Source organism: Canis lupus, chromosome 16, assembly GCF_048164855.1.
Source record: "Canis lupus baileyi chromosome 16, mCanLup2.hap1, whole genome shotgun sequence".
NCBI lineage: Eukaryota > Metazoa > Chordata > Mammalia > Carnivora > Canidae > Canis > Canis lupus.
The window spans coordinates 39,418,797-39,440,754 of NC_132853.1; the positions used below are offsets into that span (position 1 = coordinate 39,418,797).

The 21,958-nt window shown below is 39.1% G+C and overlaps 2 protein-coding genes and 1 long non-coding RNA gene across 4 annotated transcripts in view; 1 reads left to right on the forward strand and 2 right to left on the reverse strand.

Annotated features, from left to right (window-relative positions):
• Positions 1-6,915, forward strand: part of LOC140606716 (uncharacterized) — an 80,672-nt gene extending 73,757 nt beyond the window's left edge. Inside the window, exons 4-11 of one of the 2 annotated variants that reach the window (XR_012009010.1) lie at positions 1,335-1,523; positions 1,912-2,058; positions 3,318-3,430; positions 3,585-3,718; positions 3,865-4,038; positions 4,775-5,021; positions 5,178-5,251; positions 5,866-6,915. This is a non-coding gene — a long non-coding RNA (uncharacterized lncRNA). Of the gene's footprint in view, positions 1-1,334; positions 1,524-1,911; positions 2,059-3,317; positions 3,431-3,584; positions 3,719-3,864; positions 4,039-4,774; positions 5,252-5,865 lie in introns of both variants that reach the window. The other variant, XR_012009011.1, reaches the window with a different exon arrangement.
• KRT40 (keratin 40) lies at positions 1,191-6,225 on the reverse strand. The gene is made up of 7 exons (XM_072780497.1): positions 5,746-6,225; positions 5,166-5,248; positions 4,754-4,910; positions 3,787-3,948; positions 3,582-3,707; positions 2,030-2,250; positions 1,191-1,483 (listed from the first exon to the last, which is right to left on the reverse strand). The coding sequence occupies exons 1-7, from the start codon at positions 6,190-6,192 to the stop codon at positions 1,384-1,386; spliced, it is 1,296 nt and encodes a 431-aa protein (XP_072636598.1). The 5' UTR covers positions 6,193-6,225; the 3' UTR covers positions 1,191-1,383.
• A 13,752-nt stretch (positions 6,916-20,667) lies between the features above and the next one.
• On the reverse strand, positions 20,668-21,385 carry LOC140607515 (keratin-associated protein 3-3). Its single transcript, XM_072782206.1, has one exon. The coding sequence runs from the start codon at positions 21,332-21,334 to the stop codon at positions 21,038-21,040; it is 297 nt and encodes a 98-aa protein (XP_072638307.1). The 5' UTR covers positions 21,335-21,385; the 3' UTR covers positions 20,668-21,037.
• Positions 21,386-21,958: the final 573 nt, after the last annotated feature.

Consider the following 21,958-nt stretch of genomic DNA (forward strand, 5'->3'; position numbering starts at 1 on the left):
TTAAATAAGATCTAATACCTGTTCTTCTGAAGCTCTTTTAAAAAATGAAAAGGGAAAGAAAACTTCCAAACTCATTCTATGAGTTATAGATAAATCAAAGTTTTAAGTGTATTTCTTTGCATAGTTTCTTAAGTATGCTCAAGGTATTACATTATATATATTATATATTACATTATATATATTATATTTTGTATATATACATAAACCTTATCATGCTTATTTGTGTTGACATCTTATCACTGCAGATGAAGTATAGAAACCTTACCTCTCTTCATGTCCCTTGACTCTCCTCTTGGAGATTTTGTTTTTCTGTCTGCCCCTGCTGGTATTTATGGGTTGTTGGTTTCTTCAGCTCCCAACATGGGATATATGAGGCCAAAAGAAAACCCAAGGAACTCACTTGCTTGCTGTTCCTTGAATATGATTCTAGTTGGTTTGGCTTCTTCCACCTTTCAGAATCTGCTTATATTTCTTTTATATGTAATTTCCCTGGTTTTCAGCCAGACTTAGGAAGAGGAATGAGGAAATGTACATCCATTTCATTTTTTTGGAGGTGGAGTTCTCCACTTTGCTTTTTAAATGTGTATGAATAATTATTCTTATACCCCAAATGTCCAATAACAGGCCAATAACCTTATGGTATTTTATGTAGCCACTAAAATAACAGTCACAGGACAATCTTATAGGTTTATTTGGATTGAAAATGCTTACATGACATAGTGAAAAAAGTAGTTTACTCAACTATGTGCATATGTAAATATGATTTCCATTATGTGGAAAAACCTATTATATGAAAGAAAGCTGGAAGCTCCCAAAATACTGATAACGGGTGTTTGGGGGTGGAATTGTAACTAATTTTTTCCCCTTTCATGTGCCAAATTGAGAAAAAAATGGAATCCTGTACTTTTATAATTACAAATAAGACATTTATTCTTAAATTTCCTCTTAGAAAGATACATACAACTGTCTTCCAAGATGTATGACATTTTGCATGGATTAGTTAAACTTTTGTATTTGAGGAGTTAAAAACTATTTTCAGCCTCGGTTTGTGCAAAATCAAACTATCGACATGGGTTTAGGCATCACATGGTTCTTATATCCACAGTTATAAGCCACAAAGCTATATTTACCATGCTAAAGGAATGAAACATATTTTATTTGGAGATTAGCAAGAAAGCTTTATAGACTCCTAGAATATCACTAATAAGCAGGCAGGAGAGGAAATGACAAAGCAGAAATATAATGGGGATGTTTAGAGGACAAATTTAGGGTAGAAACCCCTTCTTGACTTTTAGATTTGGATGCATCTGATTGAAGTCCCATCTCCTTTCCAGGACACTGCTGGCTTTGACTCCTCTATCCACTGCGCCGAGGGTTGAACATTCATGCACAGTAGTTTTCGACCGTGCAAATCAGATACGCTGAGCATGCCTCACAAGTGTTGCTTGATGTGCTTATTGTAGAACACGGGTTACAAGGAAGCCTGTGGAAATTTTGAAGTAAGCTTAACAAGGGAAATCCAGGTAAAATTTCAACTCAGAAAAGATCGTGCCAAAATTTGCCCTGCAAATGATGTTCTGAACACTCTTTGCAGAGTAGCATTTGACCTAAGCCTATTTCAGGCCTAGATTCAGCATTGCCACTAGGAATGCTCACTGCCCCTGTGCCAGTTGAATACACAGTTTTGTGTATTTATTTCACTTTGCAAATGTTATCTTATGCATGTTCCTGATTTCTCTTTGGTGGAAGTCAGGAACAAAGGGGGACGCCCAGCATGAAATTTTGTATGTGATACTTATTCTGCTTTAGAACTTTGGAATACTTTTGAATACTTCTACTGTCATGTGATTAGCCTCAGCTGTTTTTTTTGTTGTTGTTGTTTTGTTTTGTTTGTCTTTTTACTCTTGTAAGGAGATCATTTAACACATGAGGGAGGTTTCACCTTGGGCAGACCTTGAGGAGGCAAGATTCTCTTGCATGAGCTTCTTTGTGACTTGGGGGATTTTGAGAATAATCGTGTGGAACTTGCCTGCTGTCTTCACTCTCAAGGAGACCTCGGTATGTGTTGATCTCACCCTCCAGCAGAGCCTTTGTGTCCAGCAGCACCTCATACTCCTGGTTCTGCCGCTCCAGGTCACAGCGGATCTCAGCCAGCTGGTTCTCCACGTTATCAATCAGGCACTGCATCTGGGCCAGCTGGGTGCTATACTGGGCCTCCGTCTCTGCCACAGTGCATTCCAGAGACTCTGTCTGCAGAAGAAAAAGAGTATATTCAGAAGGGCTGTGTAGCATAGTCCTTGGGGCCAGAGTGCTGGTTTTCAAATCCTTGATCTACCCTAGTGCATCTATGTGACTTTGGGAAAATTACTTAGCTTCTCTGAGGCTGTTTTATTTTATAAAAAATGACCAATGCAAAGTACTTATTTCATAGGATGGTTGTGCGGATTGAATGAATTAATATGTGTAAAACACTGTGAACAGTGCCTGGAAAAAATTTCAAAACTGTGCAAGGGTTAGTTATTACTATCACCACTTGCCCATCACAACCTGTAATATATATTAAGGAAGATCAACAGCATTTGAGGGGAGAAGTTGAGTATGGACTTGGGGCAGGAAAGAGCCATATAGAATGGTTCAGAGAAGAGGCTCTGGGATTGAACCAGCTGGATCCAGCTTCCACTTTTGCCTCTTAACAACTGCATGAAAAAAAAAAAAAAAAAAAAAAAAACAACTGCATGACCCCTGCTACTTAATCTGAGTCTCAGTCTTCCTCATCTGATAATGGGTTTAGTAAAAGGATTTATCCCATCAAGTTATTATGAGGCGTTTAAGCCTCTCACAAGATAAATATGTAGCTATTATTCACCCAGATAGTCTCTATAGGCCCCAATGTGGCACAGACAGTGGTGTCTGACTGGAACTGGCTAATGTGATCTTCAATGCATGGTATCCTTTTTAAAAAAAATTTTTTTTAAAATAACCTCTATGCCCAGCATGGGGCTTGAACTCATGATCCTGAGATCAAGAGTCACATGCTCCTCTGACTGAGCCAGCCAGGCTCCCCAGTGCATAGTATTTTCATTGCTGGGTGAAATGGGGTGGAGTGAAGGGTCCAGTTGAGGTGTGGATCCTGGAAAAGCTTAGGGTAGTGGAAGAATGCAAAGTTTGAATATTATTCTTTTATATGATGCTGAGTTTGAGAAGTTGGCCCAAATCAAAGCACAATTAAAACCCACTGGAATGCTTCAGTGCCTTCAGCTCAGAGGTTCCACTCTCATTCTGCTCCTGCCCTCCTGTTCTTTTTCTGTCTCTGGAAGGTGCTGCAGGATCATGCTCAAGCCCAGGAGGGAAGGTCAGGGAATCCTGTTGGGACAGTACAGACTGTTGACCTATCACTTCTGCTTCTAGCTCAGTAAACAGCAGTATTTGGGTAAGTCAAAGAATACAATCCTTGCATATTGGAAATTCAGACTTTCTGCCACATGAACTGTGGATCTCTCCTTGGGTTCATGGAAGAGGGACTAGCATCTCAGGGCTTAATTCTTCAGTGACAAAAACAGAGCTGTCTTTCCCTTACATACCAGGCTTTGCTGTGCTTGGAGCTCAATTTCCAGAGCATTGGCTGTGCGTTTCAGTTCCAGGATCTCTGTCTGGCAGTCTTGCAGCTGCTCTGCGCTGCACAGCTGCTGCTGATTCAGCTCCTCTGTCTGTAAACCAGGTATGATTAGAGGATGCAAATAAGGCAGAAGTCTGGAAGCTTGTCATTTTCTTGCTCTGGGTACTGACCTGAACAGCAAACCATTCTTCCACGTCTCTACGGTTGTTGGCCAGCACGGTTTCATACTGACAACGCATCTCTTCCAGGACCCTGTTGAGGTCGATGGTGGGGGCAGTGTCCAGCTCTACACTGAGTCGGTCACCCAACTGTCCACGAAGCAAGTCAACCTCCTGAAAGAGGAAATGGAGTAAAGAAAGTCACAGAGTGGTGGGGAAGAAGAATTCACCTTGACATCCCAAGAGCATCCAATTTCTGGAGAAGTGAGTAAAAGTGTGGGATTTAGATTCAGATTGCTTAGGTTGACTCTCTTTTCATCATTCAGTCTCTGCATCCACAAAAGGTGTATAATAATTTTACCTTTCCTAGAGAGTTATTGTGAGAGATATGAGTTGATGTTCATATAAAGCACTTATGAAAGTCCTTGGCACATAGGAAGGTCTCAATAAATGCTATTATCATCAACACATGCTCAAAGGGAAAATATACCATTTTACATCATTAAGTTTTTCACTTTTTAGCTTTATCAACATGAGATAGTCATATACTTCGTATTTTATGATTTAGAAAGTTTATAGATGTAGAATATTTTAAAATATTGGTCCAAATATTGCATAAGATGTTATCCCCTTTCTGAAATGGCCTTCATGCCCTGTGTTTATCAGCCTGATTTTTGTAGCTTATGGATTAGAGTTATGTGACATAAAGCCTCCAAGGAAAGCCATTTGTAAAGTTACCTCCTTCACGAAAGCAATAGCAGGTGAACAATTTGGTCTTTCAAGTGGTACTAGCCAGGGCCCATTTCACATATACACCCAGAGATATGCCAGAGTCATCAGGCTGGACATTAGTGCCTCGAGTAATTTTGTTCCAGCTTTAGCAATATCTGCCCGAGTTTGATTTATATACACAAAACGAAATCTATCAGTTTGACTTTGTCACCTCCACATTCATTCAGCAATTTTACACTTTCCTTACCTCTTTGTGGTTTTTCTTAAGGCAAAGGAGATCTTCCTTCAGAGACTCCACATGGGCCTCCAGATCAGCTTTGCACAGAGTCAGCTCATCCAGGATCCCACGCAGGCCACCAATGTCCGTCTCTATCAGCTGGCGAAGAGACAGTTCAGACTCATACCTTTCACAGCAAAAGAGATACAGATGGTGCTTATTTTGCTAGACACTGTGCAAGATGCTGGGCATGCTGATGAATGACACAACGACTCAAGGAAGCTATATCCCAATTAATGTGAGCTTTGTGAGCATTCTTAGCTTAAAAAAAGCTTATGTAGAGAATATTTGTAGTGTGCACGTGTGTGTGTGTGTGTGTGTGTGTGAGAGAGAGAGAGAGAGAGACAGCCATGAATTATTTTCAAATTCAAATTTAACTTACTTTGACCTAAAGTCATCAGCAGCCAGTTTGCAGTTGTCAAGTTGCACAGCAAGTCTGGAATTTTCTGCCTTCGTGCATAAGATCTGGTAAGTAAGTTAGTTATATATACTAGAGGGCTCTTTGAAAGAAACTTAAATATTTATTCATTTAACAACTATACCATTATTTATCTTTTAAAAGTCTTTATAAGACAGTATAAAATAGCTTGAAGCCTATTTTTCTTATTAAGCATGTCACTTCAATGAAGAAAAAAGCAGGACCATTCATAAAATAAATATAGAAATAAAAAGGGTCCGTTTTTCAGTGGCCTAAAACATTTTGCAATATTCCTTGGCAGTTGAACTTGGATTTTTCTCCATAGGTAGTTGTGAGTGAGTTTATTTTGGCCATTCAATGATTACTGGCAGCCCCACGGCTCATGCTAATTTTTGCTGAATTTCAGCCCACCACCTTTTCCTCCTGGAGAACCCCTTTCCCTGGGGATGGGGGGAACTTCCATAGAACAGCCTTTTTTTTAGTATAAAGATAAAGCAAATCACAGATTGGGAGGGTGAAGCATTAGGGCAATGAAACACCAGACCTTTTGCTGAAGCTCTTCAATAGTGTCAAAGTAACACTGATAATCAGGGCACACCAGTGGGATATCCTCTTCACATTGTTCTCGAATCCTGCATTCGAGCTCTGCGTTCATCTCTTCCAGGCCACGGACCTTCTCTAGATAGTTGGCAAGTCTGTCATTCAGGAACTGCATCGTCTCCTTCTCATTGCTGTTGAACACCCCATCCTCACACCAAGCACAGTTCCCCACCAAGCAAGGAATATTATAATTCCCAGCAAAGTAGCATGGTGTGAGGCAACTAGTTGGCAAGCGAGACCTGGATAGGAAGCTAGGGGTCTGGCATCTGGATGTAGCAGGGGCACTGGGGAGGCAGGTGGCCTCCATGGAACAGGTTGAAGCAAGTGCACAGTCGGAAGCCTGGGCACAGGATTCAGAAGAGCAGCACGTGGGGAAACAGTCAGAAGTCATCCTATTAGAAGTGAAGAACAAGACTAGTTGCAAAACTCCAATTGACTGGTTCCCAGAGTCTCCATCCCTCCTGAGACTTTTATACAGCCTGCAAATGGGTATTTACAGAACATACCGGATGTTCTGTTTATCACTGTTGGTGCCAGTTTTCATATGAACATTCATTAGTGTTGTTTGTTTTCTGAGGAAGTTTTATGCCTCATAAAAGAGGCATAGCTTCAGGTTACTAAGTAAGGGCAATATTTCCATCTGCCAGTAGGATAAGACGCTTGGTTCAGAGAATCTTCATGAGATGCATTATCTTTTTGGTAGAATACAGAAAGGCAGAGGACATTTGGCACTCAGTAATTGCAGATACAACTGATTACAAATAACAAAAATGATATTATCACAGATTTTGCTCCTGTATTGTAAATTGTTTATCTATCCTTTTAAAATTCATATTACATCTCATTAAATGCCATTTATTTGTTTGTGTACCATCATAAAATGTTCCATGTAGTTAACCATCTTTGCAATGCTTTTTATGGTCTTGTTGTGCTCACATGGTAGAGGAGTGAGGTGTGTACTGGGTTTAAAGTGTGTGTGCACATGCATATGTGTGTGTGTGTGTGTGTGTGTATGAACTACATCTACCTGTGTGCAAATTGAAAAGTCACTTTATAAATAACTGATGGGCATAATCTGTGGCCTGCAGGCCAAAATACAAACTGGTTATCAAGATCTGGAGTTGTGATCTTTGATTTCCTGAAACTTGCTTTCTCTATGTTACCTATGCCTCATTTTTAGATTATGTATACTATTTTCACCTGTATTAATAATAAGAGTGAAATACAATTTCTAAGTTACAATCTTTTAGTTTCTTGGGAAACTAAACCCTCATTGGATACAGTTCAGAATAGGGGCAAGGAAGCTATAAAAGACTTTTCTTCTGAGATAGAATCTGTTTTCTCTTATTTACTTATTTTTTTAAGGTCACAATTTCATAAAAATGTGAAATACTGGCGTTGGGGAATAAAATTTTATAATTTGAGTTCCAGACCAGGAGTTCCATTGGATGAAATCCCTGGTGCAGTACCAAATGGATAGCGATTTGAGACATAACTTTTTTGGATTTTGTTTTGAATTTCATCTCTATTATGTATGTAGCATAATCTCTTTCACTTTCCTTGGCATAATTGTGGTATGTATTTCATTTTCAAAGGTGGGCAGAACAGATTGCCTCTAGAATCTTTAAGATTTTTACTGGAAAAGGCCCACTATTCTGACAAAGTTAAAATTTTCATGATCCAGAAAAAACTAAAAATTTTTTTCTAACTCTGAACACTACTTCCTAGGTAGCTGATGATGGAAAAACCAAAACCAAAAACAAACCAAGAGGTCTTAAATAGATGGACTTAAATAGTCCCTTAGTATGTATTACTCTCCCATCTAAATACTAACCGGGCCTGACCCTGCTTAGCTTCCAAGATCAGATAGGATTGGAACACTTTCAGGGTGGTATGGTTGTAGACTCTTGGGTTTGATTTTAGTGATTCTCTTCACATTTCAACACTTAATGCTAAATGTTCTTTTTTTATCTTTCAAGATTTTATTTAAATTCAAGTTAGTTTACATATAGTGTAGTATTAGTTTCAGGGGTAGAATTTAGAATTTAGTGATTCATCAGTTGCATACAACAACCAGTGCTCATACCATCACTTGCCCTCCTTAATACCCATCACCCAGTTACCTCATCCCCCCACCCACTTCCCCTCCAGCAACCCCCAGTTTGTTACCTATGTTTAAGAGTCTCTTATGGTTTGCCTCCCTCTCTGTCTTTGTCTTATTTTATTTTCCCTCTCCCTTCCCCATGTTCATCTGTTTTGTCTCTTAAATTCCATATGAGTGAAATCATATGGTATTTGTCTTTCTCTGACTGACTTATTTTGCTTAGCATAACACCACCCATGCCATTGTTGCAAATGGCAAGATTTCATTCTTTCTGATGGCTGATTAATATTTCATTATATGTAATGGAATATTATATATATATATATATATATATATATATATATATATATATCACATCTTTATCCATTCATCAGTTGTTGGACATTGGGGCTCTTTCTATGTTTTAGCTATTGTGGATTGTGCTGCTATAAACATTGGGGTGCATGTGCCCCTTCGAATCACTATTTTTGTATCCTCTGGGTAAATATCTAGTAATGCAACTGTTGGGTGGTAAGGCAGTTCTATTTTTAACTTTTTGAGGAACTTCTATACTGTTTCCCAGAGTGGCTGCACCAGCTTGCATATCCACCAACAGTGTGTGAGGGTTTCCCTTTCTCTGCATCCTCACCAACATCTGTTGTTTCCAAGTTGTTAATTTTAGCCATTCTGACCAGTGTGAGTTGGTATGTCATTGTGTTTTTTTTTTATAAATTTATTTTCTCATTGTGGTTTTGATTTGTAGTTCCCTGATGATGCATGATGTTGAAGATTTTTTTAAAGATTTTATTTATTTATTCATGAGACACACACACACACACAGAGGAGAGAGAGAGAGAGAGAGAGAGTCAGAGACACAGGCAGAGGGAGAAGCAGGCTCCATGCAGGGAGCCCAACGTGGGACTCGATCCCAGGTCTCCAGGATCATGCCCTGGGCTGAAGGTGGCGCTAAACCGCTGAGCCATCCGGCTGCCGGATGTTGAAGATTTTTTAATGTGTCTGTTAGCCATTTGTATGTCTTCTTTAGAGAAATGCCTGTTCATGTCTTCTGCCCATTTCACATTCTTGGAGTACTGATGGTATATTAATGCTGTTCTGCAATAGATGGGAGTTCAAGGAATCAAAAACATATTTGAAAATTGAAAGTTACAAATCTCTGAAAAAAAAAATCTAATTTCCACAGTAACTGAATGAGAATCCGTGTCTTGGTTGTCTGTCATAGGTTTCAGCTAATTAAAATGCAGCATTGTGTCATTATTTTAAAGTAACTGCAGGTAAAAATAAGAAATATTTTCTTTTATCTTGAGCTAATTTCTATTTGTAAAATGTTGACATATGGAGAGAGAGAGAGAAAGAGAGAGAAAAGTAGTGAGAGAACAAACACACAGGACTATTTATTTTGGGCTTGATTAATTAGATAGTATTGTATGACGATCTATAGCTTTAGTTCTCATCTTAGAATATTGAAATTACTGGGGCACCTGAGTAGCTCAACTGGTTAAGTGTTCTGACTCTTAATCTCAACTCAGGTCTTGATCTCAGGGTTGTGAGTTCAGGTCCATGTTGGGCTCCATGCTGGGTGTGGAGCCTACTTTACAAAAACAACAAAGAAAAGAATATTGAAATTGTCCAGATTCCTTTTTATCGCATATTATCCTCAAAAGGAGGGAACACTGGGAATAAAGAAAATGAATAGATGCCATTAAAGGTCATGAGAAGATGCCATTATTGTTTCTTCTTGTAATATGCCCTTACCTCAGAAAATCCACTTACCGCTGCTAGACTCACTTTAGCAAAATACAAATCTATTTTTTGGTCACTTTCCACCTATGAAATCCAGACTTTCTGGCTTGACAAAAACAACCTTTTCCAATCTGGTGCCAGTTTACTTTTCTAGGCTAATTTCCTGATACTTTGTCTCACAAACCCTGTAGTCATCTTTGACTGTACAGCCTTGACTGTAGTCATCCTTCAAGCTTTGTAGATGGCGTTGCCTTGATTCATTGCTCTTCTGCCACCCGGCATGATCCTACTTGTTAAGACAGCTAGAATGGCATTCAGCAACCTCATGCTGAGATGGAGGCTTTTCCTCTTGCACTCTGCATACACCTCCACTACAGCGGTTGTCACAGCTCTTTAAACTTTTAGTATTTTTATCTTTATTGGTCTTTTTCTTGTTTGGAAAATGTCTCTTTTAAGATGGACATATTTTTCTTATCCTTAGCACTTGGGACATAGGCCCTTAATAAATGCTTGCTAAAAATATAACTGCTTGGCTTAGTCGACATATGACATATAATTGCCAATGAAAGAAATTGAACATTGCCGGGACAAGGAAGATTGGCAGAGGACAAAGAGCAATGTCCTCATGGTCATAATGTTTACGTTTTCATTCCAGTGCTGTTACTAACTCGCTAGCTATATTGTCTTCATCTAGTCATGCAACTCCTTTGGAACTTAAATAGTCCTTGCTGTAAGGAAAAATAATAACCTGTCACTTCTACATCAAGTTGTCAAGGCATAAACCATATGGATAGCTCTCATCTTGCTTCCCAATAACTCCCTTATTGCCAGGTACATATTCTTTTTTTTCTTCCAAACTTAAAAAGGGAAGTTTTGAAATGCAGTTTTGACTGCATTACCTATGTAACCCTTATATATTGAAATGCAGTTTTGACTGCATTACCTATGTAACCCTTACCCCAGTCAAGATATCTAACATTTCCACGATACTAGAATGTTCCTGTGTACCCTTTTTCACTCAGCCCCCACCTCCCAAAGGTAAGCACTACTCTGATTCTGGTTACCAGAGATTGATATTCCCTATCTGTGAGTATCATAAGTAAAATCACACAGTATACATACTTTTGTATCTGATTTGGCTCAACATCATAGTTTTTATTTCATCCATGTTGTCAATTGTACCAGTAGCATTTTCTTTCTTTCTTCCTTTTTTCTTTCTTTCTCCTTCCTTCCTCCTTCTCGCCCTCCCTCTCTTTCCTTCCTTCCCCCCTCCTTTCTTTCTTCCTTCCTTCTCTCCCTCTATTTTTTCCCTCCTTCCTTTTTCTATCTTTTTCTTTCTTTCTTTCTTTCTTTCTTTCTTTCTTTCTTTCTTTCTTTCTTTCTTTCTTTCTTCTTCTTTCTTTCTTCTTTCTCTTCTTTCTTTCTTTCTTTCTTTCTTTCTTCTTTCTTTCTTTCTTTCTTTCTTTTTCTTTTTTCTTTTTCTTTTTCTTTTCTCCTTCTTTCCTTCTCTCCCTCCCACTCTTTCCTTCCTTCCTTCCCTCCCTTCTCCCTTCCTTTTTTCCTTTCATCCCTCTTTTTCTTTCCTCCCTCTCTTTCTTTCCTCCCTCTCTTTTTTCTTTCTTTCTTTCTTTCTTTCTTTCTTTCTTTCTTTCTTTCTTTCTGTTGCTGAGGAGTATTTCATTGTATGAATATACTACAATGTGTCCATTCTCCTTTGAATGAACATTTGGAGTATTTCTTATTTGAGGCTGTTATGAATAAAATTCCCATAGATATTCTTGTACAAATATATTTGTGGATATGTATTTGATTTCTTTTAGGTATATATTTAGGAGTAGAATGGTTGTGTCATAGAGTAGGTATATGTTTCCTTTTATAAGAAATCACCAGACCTTTTCCTGAAGTGATTATACCTTATATCTTACCAATAATGTAGGAGAGATTTAACTCCTACATTTGAGATTTAACTCACCAACATTTGGTGTTGTCAGATATTTTAATATAAACAGTTTAGTCAGTGTAAAGTGTTCTCTCATAGTTTTTTACATCTCTCTGGTGACTGATGTTGAGCAACTTTTCATGCATTTATTGGCCATTTCAATATCTTCTTTTGTGAAGCAACTATTCAAGTCTTTTGCCTATTTTTCTTGGTCTTTTTATCCAAGAGAAAGTATATGCCCCTTGGCAACACATTCTCTACTGTCCCTATAAATTTACCATTTCTAATGTTCTTTCATGCTTCTTGTGGTCTGAGATTCCATCTGGTAAAATTGCTGTTTTAAGCCAAAAGGACTTCCTTTAGTGTTTCCCACATCATAGGGATAACATTTTGTAATCCGAGCCAATCTATTTCAGTGGATAAAAGTACCATTAGGGTAAATGCACAGGAGCTACAAAATAAAGTGGTGATAAAAATCATTGTTTTGCTTAAGATTATCAAAAAGTAAAATTAAAAGAAAACTTTCTAAAGTGGTTATTACATGCTATTGCATAAATGAAAGGTTTTTATTTTTTTGGAAATACTTTGTTTTTCTTCAATTTCTCTCTCTTTATAAAATAATATTATTCTTCTGAATTAAAATGAAATTTAAAGTATTTAAGAATTACTATAGAAAACATTTAACAGGGCAGCCTGGGTGGCTCAGCGGTTTAGTGCCAACTTCGGCCCGGGGCGTGATCCTGGAGACCTGGGATCGAGTCCCACATTGAGCTCCCTGCATGGAGCCTGCTTCTGCCTATGTCTCTGCCTCTCTCTCTCTCTCTCTCTCTGTCTCTCATGAATAAATAAATAAATAATCTTTAAAAGAAAACATTTAACAGTGTTAGCATCATGCTAATTATAGGCTAAGATAGTTGAAAAAATGGTATTGGTAAAATTTATTGATAGTTTTTTTTTTATTGATAGTTTTTCTAATGACAGATCATGACAAAAATATGTGCTTTTTTATTGTCTTTGTTGAATATAATTTTTGCTCTGGATTATAAGCTTCAAAATGTATTCACATAGTTATTTTTGTTTATATTATAAAGTGATTTATTTATTATTGAAATTCAATTTACTTAAAGTAAAGAAACAAAACAGTCTGCTCATTTCTCCTACTCCCTACTTCCCTGCCTCTGATAACCAATCTTTTCTCCACAACCATCAACTTGGTTTCATTTATTTGTTTGTTTTTGATTCCACATATGAGAGATCATATGGTATTTATCTTTCTCTGTCTGACTTATTTTACTTAGCATAATGCCCTCAAGGTCCTTCCATGTTATTGCAATGGGAAGATTTCATTCTTTTTTATGGCTGAATAATATTCTGTACATGTATATAGGTTGTTTCTTTATCTTGGCTATTGTAAATAATGCTGCAATTAACATAGGAATAGGAGTGCATATATCTTTTTTAAAAAAAGATTTTAATTTAAGAGAGAGAGTAAGAGCATGAGTGGGAGGGGAAGGGGTGGAGGGAATGGGACAAGCAGACTCCCCACTGAGCAGAAAGCCCCACCTGAGGCTTGATCCCAGGACCCTGAGATCATGACCTGAGCAGCAAGCAGACGCTTAACTGACTGAGCCACACAGGCACCCCTGGGAATGTATATATGTTTTTGGATTAGTGTCTTCATTTTCTTCAAATACATAGAAGAAGAATTTCTAGATCATGTCATAATTCTATTTTTAATTTTTTGAGGAACCTCCATACTGTTTTCCATGGTGTCTGCACCAATTTACATTCCCACCAGCAGTCCACAAGTGTTCGCTCCTCTTCACATCTTGCCACCACTTGTTATTTATTATCTTTTTGATACTAGCCATTCTGACTAATGTGAGAAGGTATCTCATTGTGGTATTTATTTGCATTTCCCTGATGATTAATGATGTAACATTTTCATGTACCTGTTGGCCATTTGTATGACTTCTTTGGAAAAATGTCTATCCAGAACTTCTCTCATTTTTAAATTGGATAATGTTTTTGCTGTGGAGCTGTAAGTGTTCTTTATATATTTTGGACATTTGGCCCTAATCAGATACATAATTTGTAAATATTTTCTTCCATTCAGTAGATTGCCTTTTCATTTTGTTGATGATTTTCCTTGCAGTCCAGAAGCTTTTTAGTTTGATATAGTACCCCTTGTTTGCTTTTGTTGCTTCTGCTTTGGGGATCAAATTTAAAAAACCATAGCTAAGATCTATATCCAGGAGCTTACTGCCTATGTTTTCTTCTAGGAGTTCTATTGTTTCAGGTCTTACATTCCAGTCTTTAATCCATTTTGTTATATCTTATTTCATTTGGAAGATATTCCTCTTTTTCTTCATCTTGCTTGACTCTCTATGTTGATTTCTGTATAGTAGATGAAAGAACCACCTCTCCCTGTCTTGAAGAAATGGCCTTATGTAGGAGATGAGCCTTGTTTTTCAGCCCTGCCCTGGCTCTTGATCACGTCTCAAACCTCTGTGCTTGTCCAAGGACCCTATTATATTTTTAATAGCTATCAGCATCCCAGTTGAGGATGTGCCAAGACTTGTCAATGCCCCAAAGGGGAAGATCTTAGCCAGCATCTAGATTTATTCTGACTGGGAGCCAGACCCTTAGGCATTAGCTTTTTAAAGTATGCAAACTATATAGTCCTATGGGACCATAAGAATAAGCTGCACTGGCCAGCAAAGCCAGGTGATCTGGGGGGGAGGGGTACCCTCTGATCAGCAGTCACAAAAATAGGGGCTCCAGATGAGTTTATAAACCCTTTCTGGGTCATACCACTAAGCTGGAGCAAAGGTAGAAGGAAAGCACCAAGATGGTATCTATTGTCTATGTTCCTTGAGAGTAGATCAACACTAAATGTGTGCCCAATCTGGAGCCCTCCTCTCCAGCTGAAGCTCCAGGACAAGCAAGAGGCCTCTTCTTCACAGAAAGGCTGGGGGGTATACATTGTCTATTTAGTTTTCTTGGGGTGGCAGCCTGCCAAGAACTGTCTCCCCAGTTGCCGTTGTTTTGTGGAACCCAACAGTTCAGTCTCTCCCCAATAGCCTTGCAATCAAGGGGTGTTCCTTGGGCAGCAGCTGCAAATTCAGACACACCAAACAAAAACCAGGGCATTAAACGTGTGTAAAGTTCCCTTTCAGGAGACACTAATGCTCTGAAGTGCTGCAGAGGGTGAGGGTGAAAAATAGAACCCACCCTCTGAGGTCTCTGTGTTTGTTTAATTAGAAGCTTGCCTCTCAGGCACAATCATGATGATTAGCTATAGGCCTCTTGGAAAGACCAAGCTCCTGAGTAAGAATTCTTTTTCCTTTTGTTACAGTCCTGTGGGACACATGAGTATAAGCTCCACTGTCCACAACAGGTGTCTCTTGGTAGCAGTTCCAAAAATTGGGGTGCCAGACAGGGGTCTGAGCTCCTTCCTGGGTGACACAGATTATTACAGTCCCACGGGACCAGGGACCAGGAACCAGAACCAGGCGAACAAGATGCAACCGAGAGACAGCAGTGGCTGCAAAAACCCGGGCACCAGCTAAGTCTAATAAACGCTCCCTCCTGAGAGATACTCCAGCTGTGGAGCATGCGCAGGAGAACACCAAGATGGTGCTCACCAGTCTCAGGCCAGTGCTGTCCCTGCAGGCTCCTAGGTGTGTGTGAAGTAGTGCTTGCCCCTCAGCCACCCACGCTTTAGTATGAGCAGGTGCACCTCCTTCACTTGAAGTCTGGGCACAATCGGACGCCTCTAGCTGGTCCTTGCACTGGTGAGTCCAAGCCCAAGCCCCTTAAGAGCCATTTCTCAGATTGCTCTCATGTCGGGCTTGGGATGCAAGCCCTTCCATTGGTTTTCGTGATTGGATGTTTTGGGGGCTTGTCTTTCAAGTGGGTGTCTGAAAATTGGGATCCCTGAGGTGGAATTTGAATGCTTAACTACTCAGAGAGAGGCTCTGGATTTTTTGTTCCTTCCTGGTTGTGGATCACACCCACCCCCAGGCTGTGGGCAGGCGGGGGTGGAGGGGTGAGGGTGGGGGTGGGTGGCGATGCTATGCCCCAGCCTCTCCTGCCTGCTTCCGTGGCCTGGTGTGTCACTCAGCCAGCCATTAAGTTTTTGTAAGAGGAAGTTGCTGCCTAGGTAGCTGTAGACCAGTGTATCTGTGGGAGGAAAGGCATTCAGGAGCTTCTCAGTCTTCATCTTGAACAAGAACTCAAAAGTGATCTTTCATCTAAATGTGAGACAAGAATCCATCAAAATCCTAGAGGAGAACACAGGCAACACCCTTTTTGAACTTGGCCACACCAACTTCTTGCAAGATACATCTATCAAGGCAAGGGAAACAAAAGCAAAAATGAACTATTGGGACTTAATCAGGATAAAAAGCTTCTGCACAGCTAAAGAAACAGTCAACAAAACTAAAAGACAACTTACAGAATAGGAGAAGGTATTTACAAATGACTTATCAGATAAAGGGCTAGTATCCAAAATCTATAAAGAACTTATTAAATTCAACAGCAAAGAAACAATCCAATCATGAAATGGGCAAAAGACATGAACAGAAATTTCATCAAAGAAGACATACATGTGGCCAACAAGCACATGAGAAAATGCTCCGCATCACTTGCCATCAGGGAGATATAAATCAAAACTACAATGAGATACCACCTCACACCAGTGAGAATGGTGAAAATTAACAAGACAGGAAACAACAAATGTTGGAGAGGATGTGGAGAAAGGGGAACCCTCTTGCACTGTTTGGTGGGAATGTGAACTGGTGCAGCCACTCTGGAAAACTGTGGAGGTTCCTCAAAGAGTTAAAAATATCGGGGTGCAGGTGTCCCGGCGTTTCATTGCATTTGTTGTAAATCCCCAACAGTGCAATTGCTGGGTCGTAGGGCAGGTCTATTTTTAACTGTTTGAGGAACCTCCACACAGTTTTCCAGAGTGGCTGCACCAGTTCACATTCCCACCAACAGTGTATGAGGGTTCCCATTTCTCCGCATCCTCTCCAACATTTGTTGTTTCCTGCCTTGTTAATTTTTCTCATTCTTACTGGTGTGAGGTGGTATCTCATTGTGGTTATGTTCTCATTCATTTGGGGAATATAAATAATAGTGAAAGGGAATATAAGGGAAGGGAGAAGAAATGTGTGGGAAATATCAGAAAGGGAGACAGAACGTAAAGACTGCTAACTCTGGGAAACGAACTAGGGGTGGTAGAAGGGGAGGAGGGCGGGGGATGGGAGTGAATGGGTGACGGGCACTGGGGGTTATTCTGTATGTTAGTAAATTGAACACCAATAAAAAATAAATAAAAAAAAAAGAGTTAAAAATAGAGCTACCCTACGACCCAGCAATTGCACTGCTGGGGATCTACCTCAAAGATACAGATGCAGTGAAAAGCTGAGACCCCTACACTCCAATGTTTATAGCAGCAATGTCCATAATAGCCAAACTGTGGAAGGAGCCTCGGTGTCCATCGAAAGATGAATGGATAAAGAAGATGTGGTCTATGTATACAATGGAATATTACTCAGCCATTAGAAATGACAAATACCCACCATTTGCTTCTACGTGGATAGAATTGGAGGGTATTATGTTGAATGAAGTAAGTCAGTCGGAGAAGGACAAACATTATATGGTTTCACTCATACAAGGAATATAAAAAATAGTGAAAGGGATTAAAGGGGAAAGGAGAGAAAATGAGTGAGAAATATCAGAGAGGGTGACAGAACATGGGGTAGTGGAAGGGGAGGTGGATGGGGGGACGGGGTGACTGGGTAACAGGCACTGAAGGGGGCACTTGACGGGATCAACACTGGGTGTTATATATGTTGGCAAATCGAACTCCAATAAAAATATACAAAAAAAGTGATCTTTCAGATGACACTTTTTTAAAATCAGCTTTATCTAAAAGTATTTTCATTTTCCTTTCATTTTGTTTTTTGTTTTTGTTTTTTAATTCTATTTGTTTATTCATGAGAGACAGAGAGAGAGAGAGAGAGAGAGAGAGAGGCAGAGACACAGGCAGAGGAAGAATCAGGTTCCATGCAGGGAGCCTGATGTGGGACTTGATCCCAGGTCTCCAGGATCATGTCCTGGGCCGAAGGCAGGTGCTAAACTGCTGAGCCATCCAGGGATCCCCCTTCTTCCATTGAAAGTGGTTTTTACAACTATAAAACTCTGGGTTAATACTTTTTAAAAAAGTTTCCAGGACTTTCTTTCTTTCTTTTCTTTCTTTCTTTTCTTTCTTTCTTTCTTTCTTTCTTTCTTTCTTTCTTTCTTTCTTTCTTTCTTTCTTTCTTTCTTTCTTTCTTTCTTTCTTTCTTCTTTCTTTCTTTCTTTCTTTTCTTCTTTCTTCTTTCGATTTTATTTATTTATTCATGAGAGACACACAGAGAGAGGTAGACACAGGGGCAGAGGGAGAAGCAGGCTCCTCACTGGGAGTGGGATATGGGACTCCATCCCCAGACCAGGATCACACCCTGAGTCGAAAGCAGACTGAACCGCTGAACCACCCAGGCTTCCACCCCACCCTCGCCTTTTTTTTTTTTTTTTTTCCTCCAGGACCTTTAAAATGAGATTTGATTGTCCTCTGACCTCCATTTTTTCTGACTAGAAGTCTGGTGTTCTTTTCTCTTTGCTGCCCTCTATTTAATGTGTATTTACTCCTTTAATTTTTTTAAAAGTGTGCTTAATTGGTTTTAGCCAGTAATTGCTGGGTCACTTGGTCCTGTTCCACAGGAGGCTGCTCAGGTTCTGTTCTTTCTTTTTTTGTTGTTTTTTGTTTTTTGTTTTGTTTTGTTTTGTTTTGTATGATAGTCACACACACACAGAGAGAGAGGCAGAGACACAGGCAGAGGGAGAAGCAGGCTCCATGCACCGGGAGCCCGACGTGGGACTCCAACCCGGGTCTCCATGATCGCGCCCTGGGCCAAAGGCAGGCGCCAAACCGCTGCGCCACCCAGGGATCCCTGTTCAGTTTTTTTCAATTCCATTTTTCTTTCTTTTAGTATTTATAATTTTGATCTGTCTTACGATTACTTTGAGTTAGCTTAATTCACCGACCTCACTCCAATTCGGCAATTTACAATCTGCTATTAAGGCCATCTGTTGAATTCTTTATTTCAGATTGCACTCTTTAGTTTCCAAAACCAAAACTAGTTTTTATTTGCTTCTCTCTTATTTAATTCAAATAATTCAAATTTAATTTTGTTATTAATTTATTAAATAAAAATCTAAAATTTCACTTTTCTGGTGAGTTTCTTCATCTCGTACTCTCTTTTCCTTTCACATTATATTCATCTTTCCCTATTCTCATGAAAATACTTACAATAAATTTTATAATAATAACTATTATAAAATTCTTGTCTATTAATTCTGACATCTATGTATCTATGGACCTGTTTTTATTGGCTGATTTTTCTATTTATTATGGATGACATTTTCCTGCTTCTTCATATGTCTGGCAAATTTTGTTTTGTTTTGTTTTAGAGTTAGTTATTTATTAGAGAGAGAACATGTGTATGGGAGGAGGGGCATAAGGAGAGGAAGCTGACTCTCCACTAAGTGCAGAGCCGCAAAAATGGGGCTCCAAGCAGGGCTCCACATGGGACTCAATTCTACAACCCAACATCATGACCCATGCCAAAACCAAGAGTCAGTTGCTTAACTGACTCTTAACCATTCAGGCACACCCTATCTGGCAGTTTTAAATTATATATTGTTCATTCTGGATGATATATTTTATCATATATATTTTAGGAAGTCTTGATATGTTGTAGATAGAGTGCTGAGTGTTGAGTTTTGTTCTCACAAGAAGTTAAATCATTGGAAGATTCTCTTGATCCTCACAGGCCTGTCGTTAGACTTTTCTAGAGTAAGTATAATTTGTTGTGTTCTTTACTCTAGGTTGTGATTTTTATTATTTTGGTGTTTCCTTCTGGAACATCAGTTGAATGCCAGAGGTACTGAGAGCTTTGTCATCTCTGAATGTGCTGGGAACTTCAGTATCTGTTCATATTGGTTGACTTCTGGTATCTCCATTCAGCTCTTTATCCCCCAGCAGCCAGTCTGTTAGCCTCATGGAATTTTATCCTGCATACAACCCAGCCCTTTGCAAGTATTTGATAGAACTTTTACACAGACTTGCACACCTTCCTTCATACGTCTTCTTCCTCTCTAGAACACTTGTGCAAATTCCAGCTCTCTAAATTCCCATTTAGATACGGAGTTGTGCCTCCATATTCAGAGCAGAATACATTATGTCTTTTTAAAATTCTCTCTTCCTTCTCTGCTCCTATGCTTACTTAGTGACATAACCCCACTGTCTAATCTCTCTTTGACACCTTCTTCTCTTTTAAATCTTTTTGGCCACCAGCTCTAGTGGTCTTTGACTCTCTTTTTTGCTCTTTCTCCTGCTTATCACCGTGGCAACAATCTTAATTGTTCTCAATTTTATGGTATCACAGCACTTTACTAATACTACTAGTAGAACATTTATATTTTTTGTTATAATACAGTACTCAGCATTCAAAAATAATTGTTAATTGTACATAGGAATGAATGAGTATTATGTTTCTATCTACGTGACCTGCTAGACAGTCTGCTCATTTTGAGCAGTGATAATAAAATATAGGGCACATAATTAGATATTTAATAAAAGTTTACTGAATGAATTATAACATTATGAAGTTACTATTTTTTTTTTACATAAACAACACATCAGGTCACTGGAAGTTGATATGTTATATCTTCATATCATGTTCAGTGCTTCCCAATTTACCTTAAACCACTTTTTGGTAGGACAAGTTAGGGAAAGTATACTTGTGACCGTGCTGATATAATGGACCATCTGATATGCAAGGCCATTTAGTTTTCTTAAAACAATAAGAACAATAAAAGCAAGAAATATTTGCCTGTACAGTCTTTTTTTTTTTTTTTTTGGTTTTGCAGATACTCTGTTTTTCTTAAAATGTTGACTTTTAGAGTTCAGAAGTACATTTGATGAATACATTTAATGAATTAATAGGAATAAACAAAAATAATTATAGACATTTGTGCTATGCCAGAGATGGAAAATTTATTAGTATGATCATGAAAAAGATCTTTAGTTCCCAGAAAGATACCACCCAACACTGGAAACAATCCCCAAAGCACCAAAGAAAGATAAACTTTAATACGAAGGAAATGAAAAACTTTGGGAAGCCAATAGCATCCACATATTCAAATTGCCTTTGGTCACTAATATCTACCACGTGGCCACTGAAAGTCTCTTGGTTTCTTTTTGAGTGAGGGTTTTCAGGGATAATGTCATCCTTGTTCCAACTTGGAAAGCAGAGTCAATTAGTTGTAGGTACTGAGACAGGTGGACACTAAAGCTTCTGAGTTCTTCATTGTCAGGCATGGAACAAAACAGCCCATCATTCAGCAGCAGCTTGAGATGCAGGGCTCACAGGAGGGCTGAGTGTAGGTTGTGAGGTTGAGGGTCTCCAGGCCTGGGGTAGGGTGGCTGGAGTTGAGCAGGAAGCAGGTGGGCACACAGGGCTGAGGAATATGGCAGGGTGGGGGGCAGTTGTCACAGCAGGTTGGTTCCAGTAACCAAGTCGTGTGTGGGCAGGTGCTAGGCAGGCAGACTCCACACCGGCAGCATTTGTCAGAGGAGCAGATGGTGGTGGCGGGGCCAGTGGGTACGCTGCAGCAGCAGGGAACGCAGCAAGCCATGGCGTGGGAATCTGTGTTTTAAATTGATTTGGTTGTAACGATAGATGAGGCTTCTAAGATGTGCATGTTTCCTCTTGCTTTGAGGCTCTTATATACCCTCCCCAGTGGGTGTTGGTCCAACCAGAAGGCTTCTTTCCTGGTTCTTGTTTATATTAGTGTACCCATTATCCTTTGATTGGTTTGACATTTAGATGCTTGTAAAGAGTCTCTATTCTCCTAATTAACATTTATTTGAGTTCCTTGCTAAATCTGAACTGATTACTCTTGTTGTTTGTGACTGGAACACAAGTTTTATGACATATCACCAAAAGCTTCTGCTATTATAATTCCAACACCAGACTTTCTGGGGAATATTGCACAATAGTATACCTGCACTATGTAAGCCTTATCTCTAGTGCAGGTCTAATGTTTATTCTCTTTGCCTTTATCTGTATCAGTGGGCCTGATGATGTATTCTTGTTTGAAAAAGTTGAACTTAAGTTTAGTAACTTTCTTTTAGCTTTGGGACTTTAAAATATTACTTAATTTTTTGTTAAGCTATAATCAACGTGTAACGTATTAAGTGTTGGGACTTTTGAAGATCATATCTTAACATGCTTTTGAGAAACATGTGCAGACTTGTAA

Excerpts from the sequence above, each read along its gene's own strand:
- KRT40 (XM_072780497.1), bottom strand. The coding sequence starts at position 6,192 with ATGACTTCTGACTGTTTCCCCACGTGCTGCTCTTCTGAATCCTGTGCC. Across the intron at positions 5,249-5,745 it reads TTGAAGAGCTTCAGCAAAAG|ATCTTATGCACGAAGGCAGA; the intron begins GTCTGGTGTTTC and ends CTTACTTACCAG. Across the intron at positions 4,911-5,165 it reads GCTGATGACTTTAGGTCAAA|GTATGAGTCTGAACTGTCTC; the intron begins GTAAGTTAAATT and ends TTGCTGTGAAAG.
- LOC140607515 (XM_072782206.1), bottom strand. The coding sequence starts at position 21,334 with ATGGCTTGCTGCGTTCCCTGCTGCTGCAGCGTACCCACTGGCCCCGCC.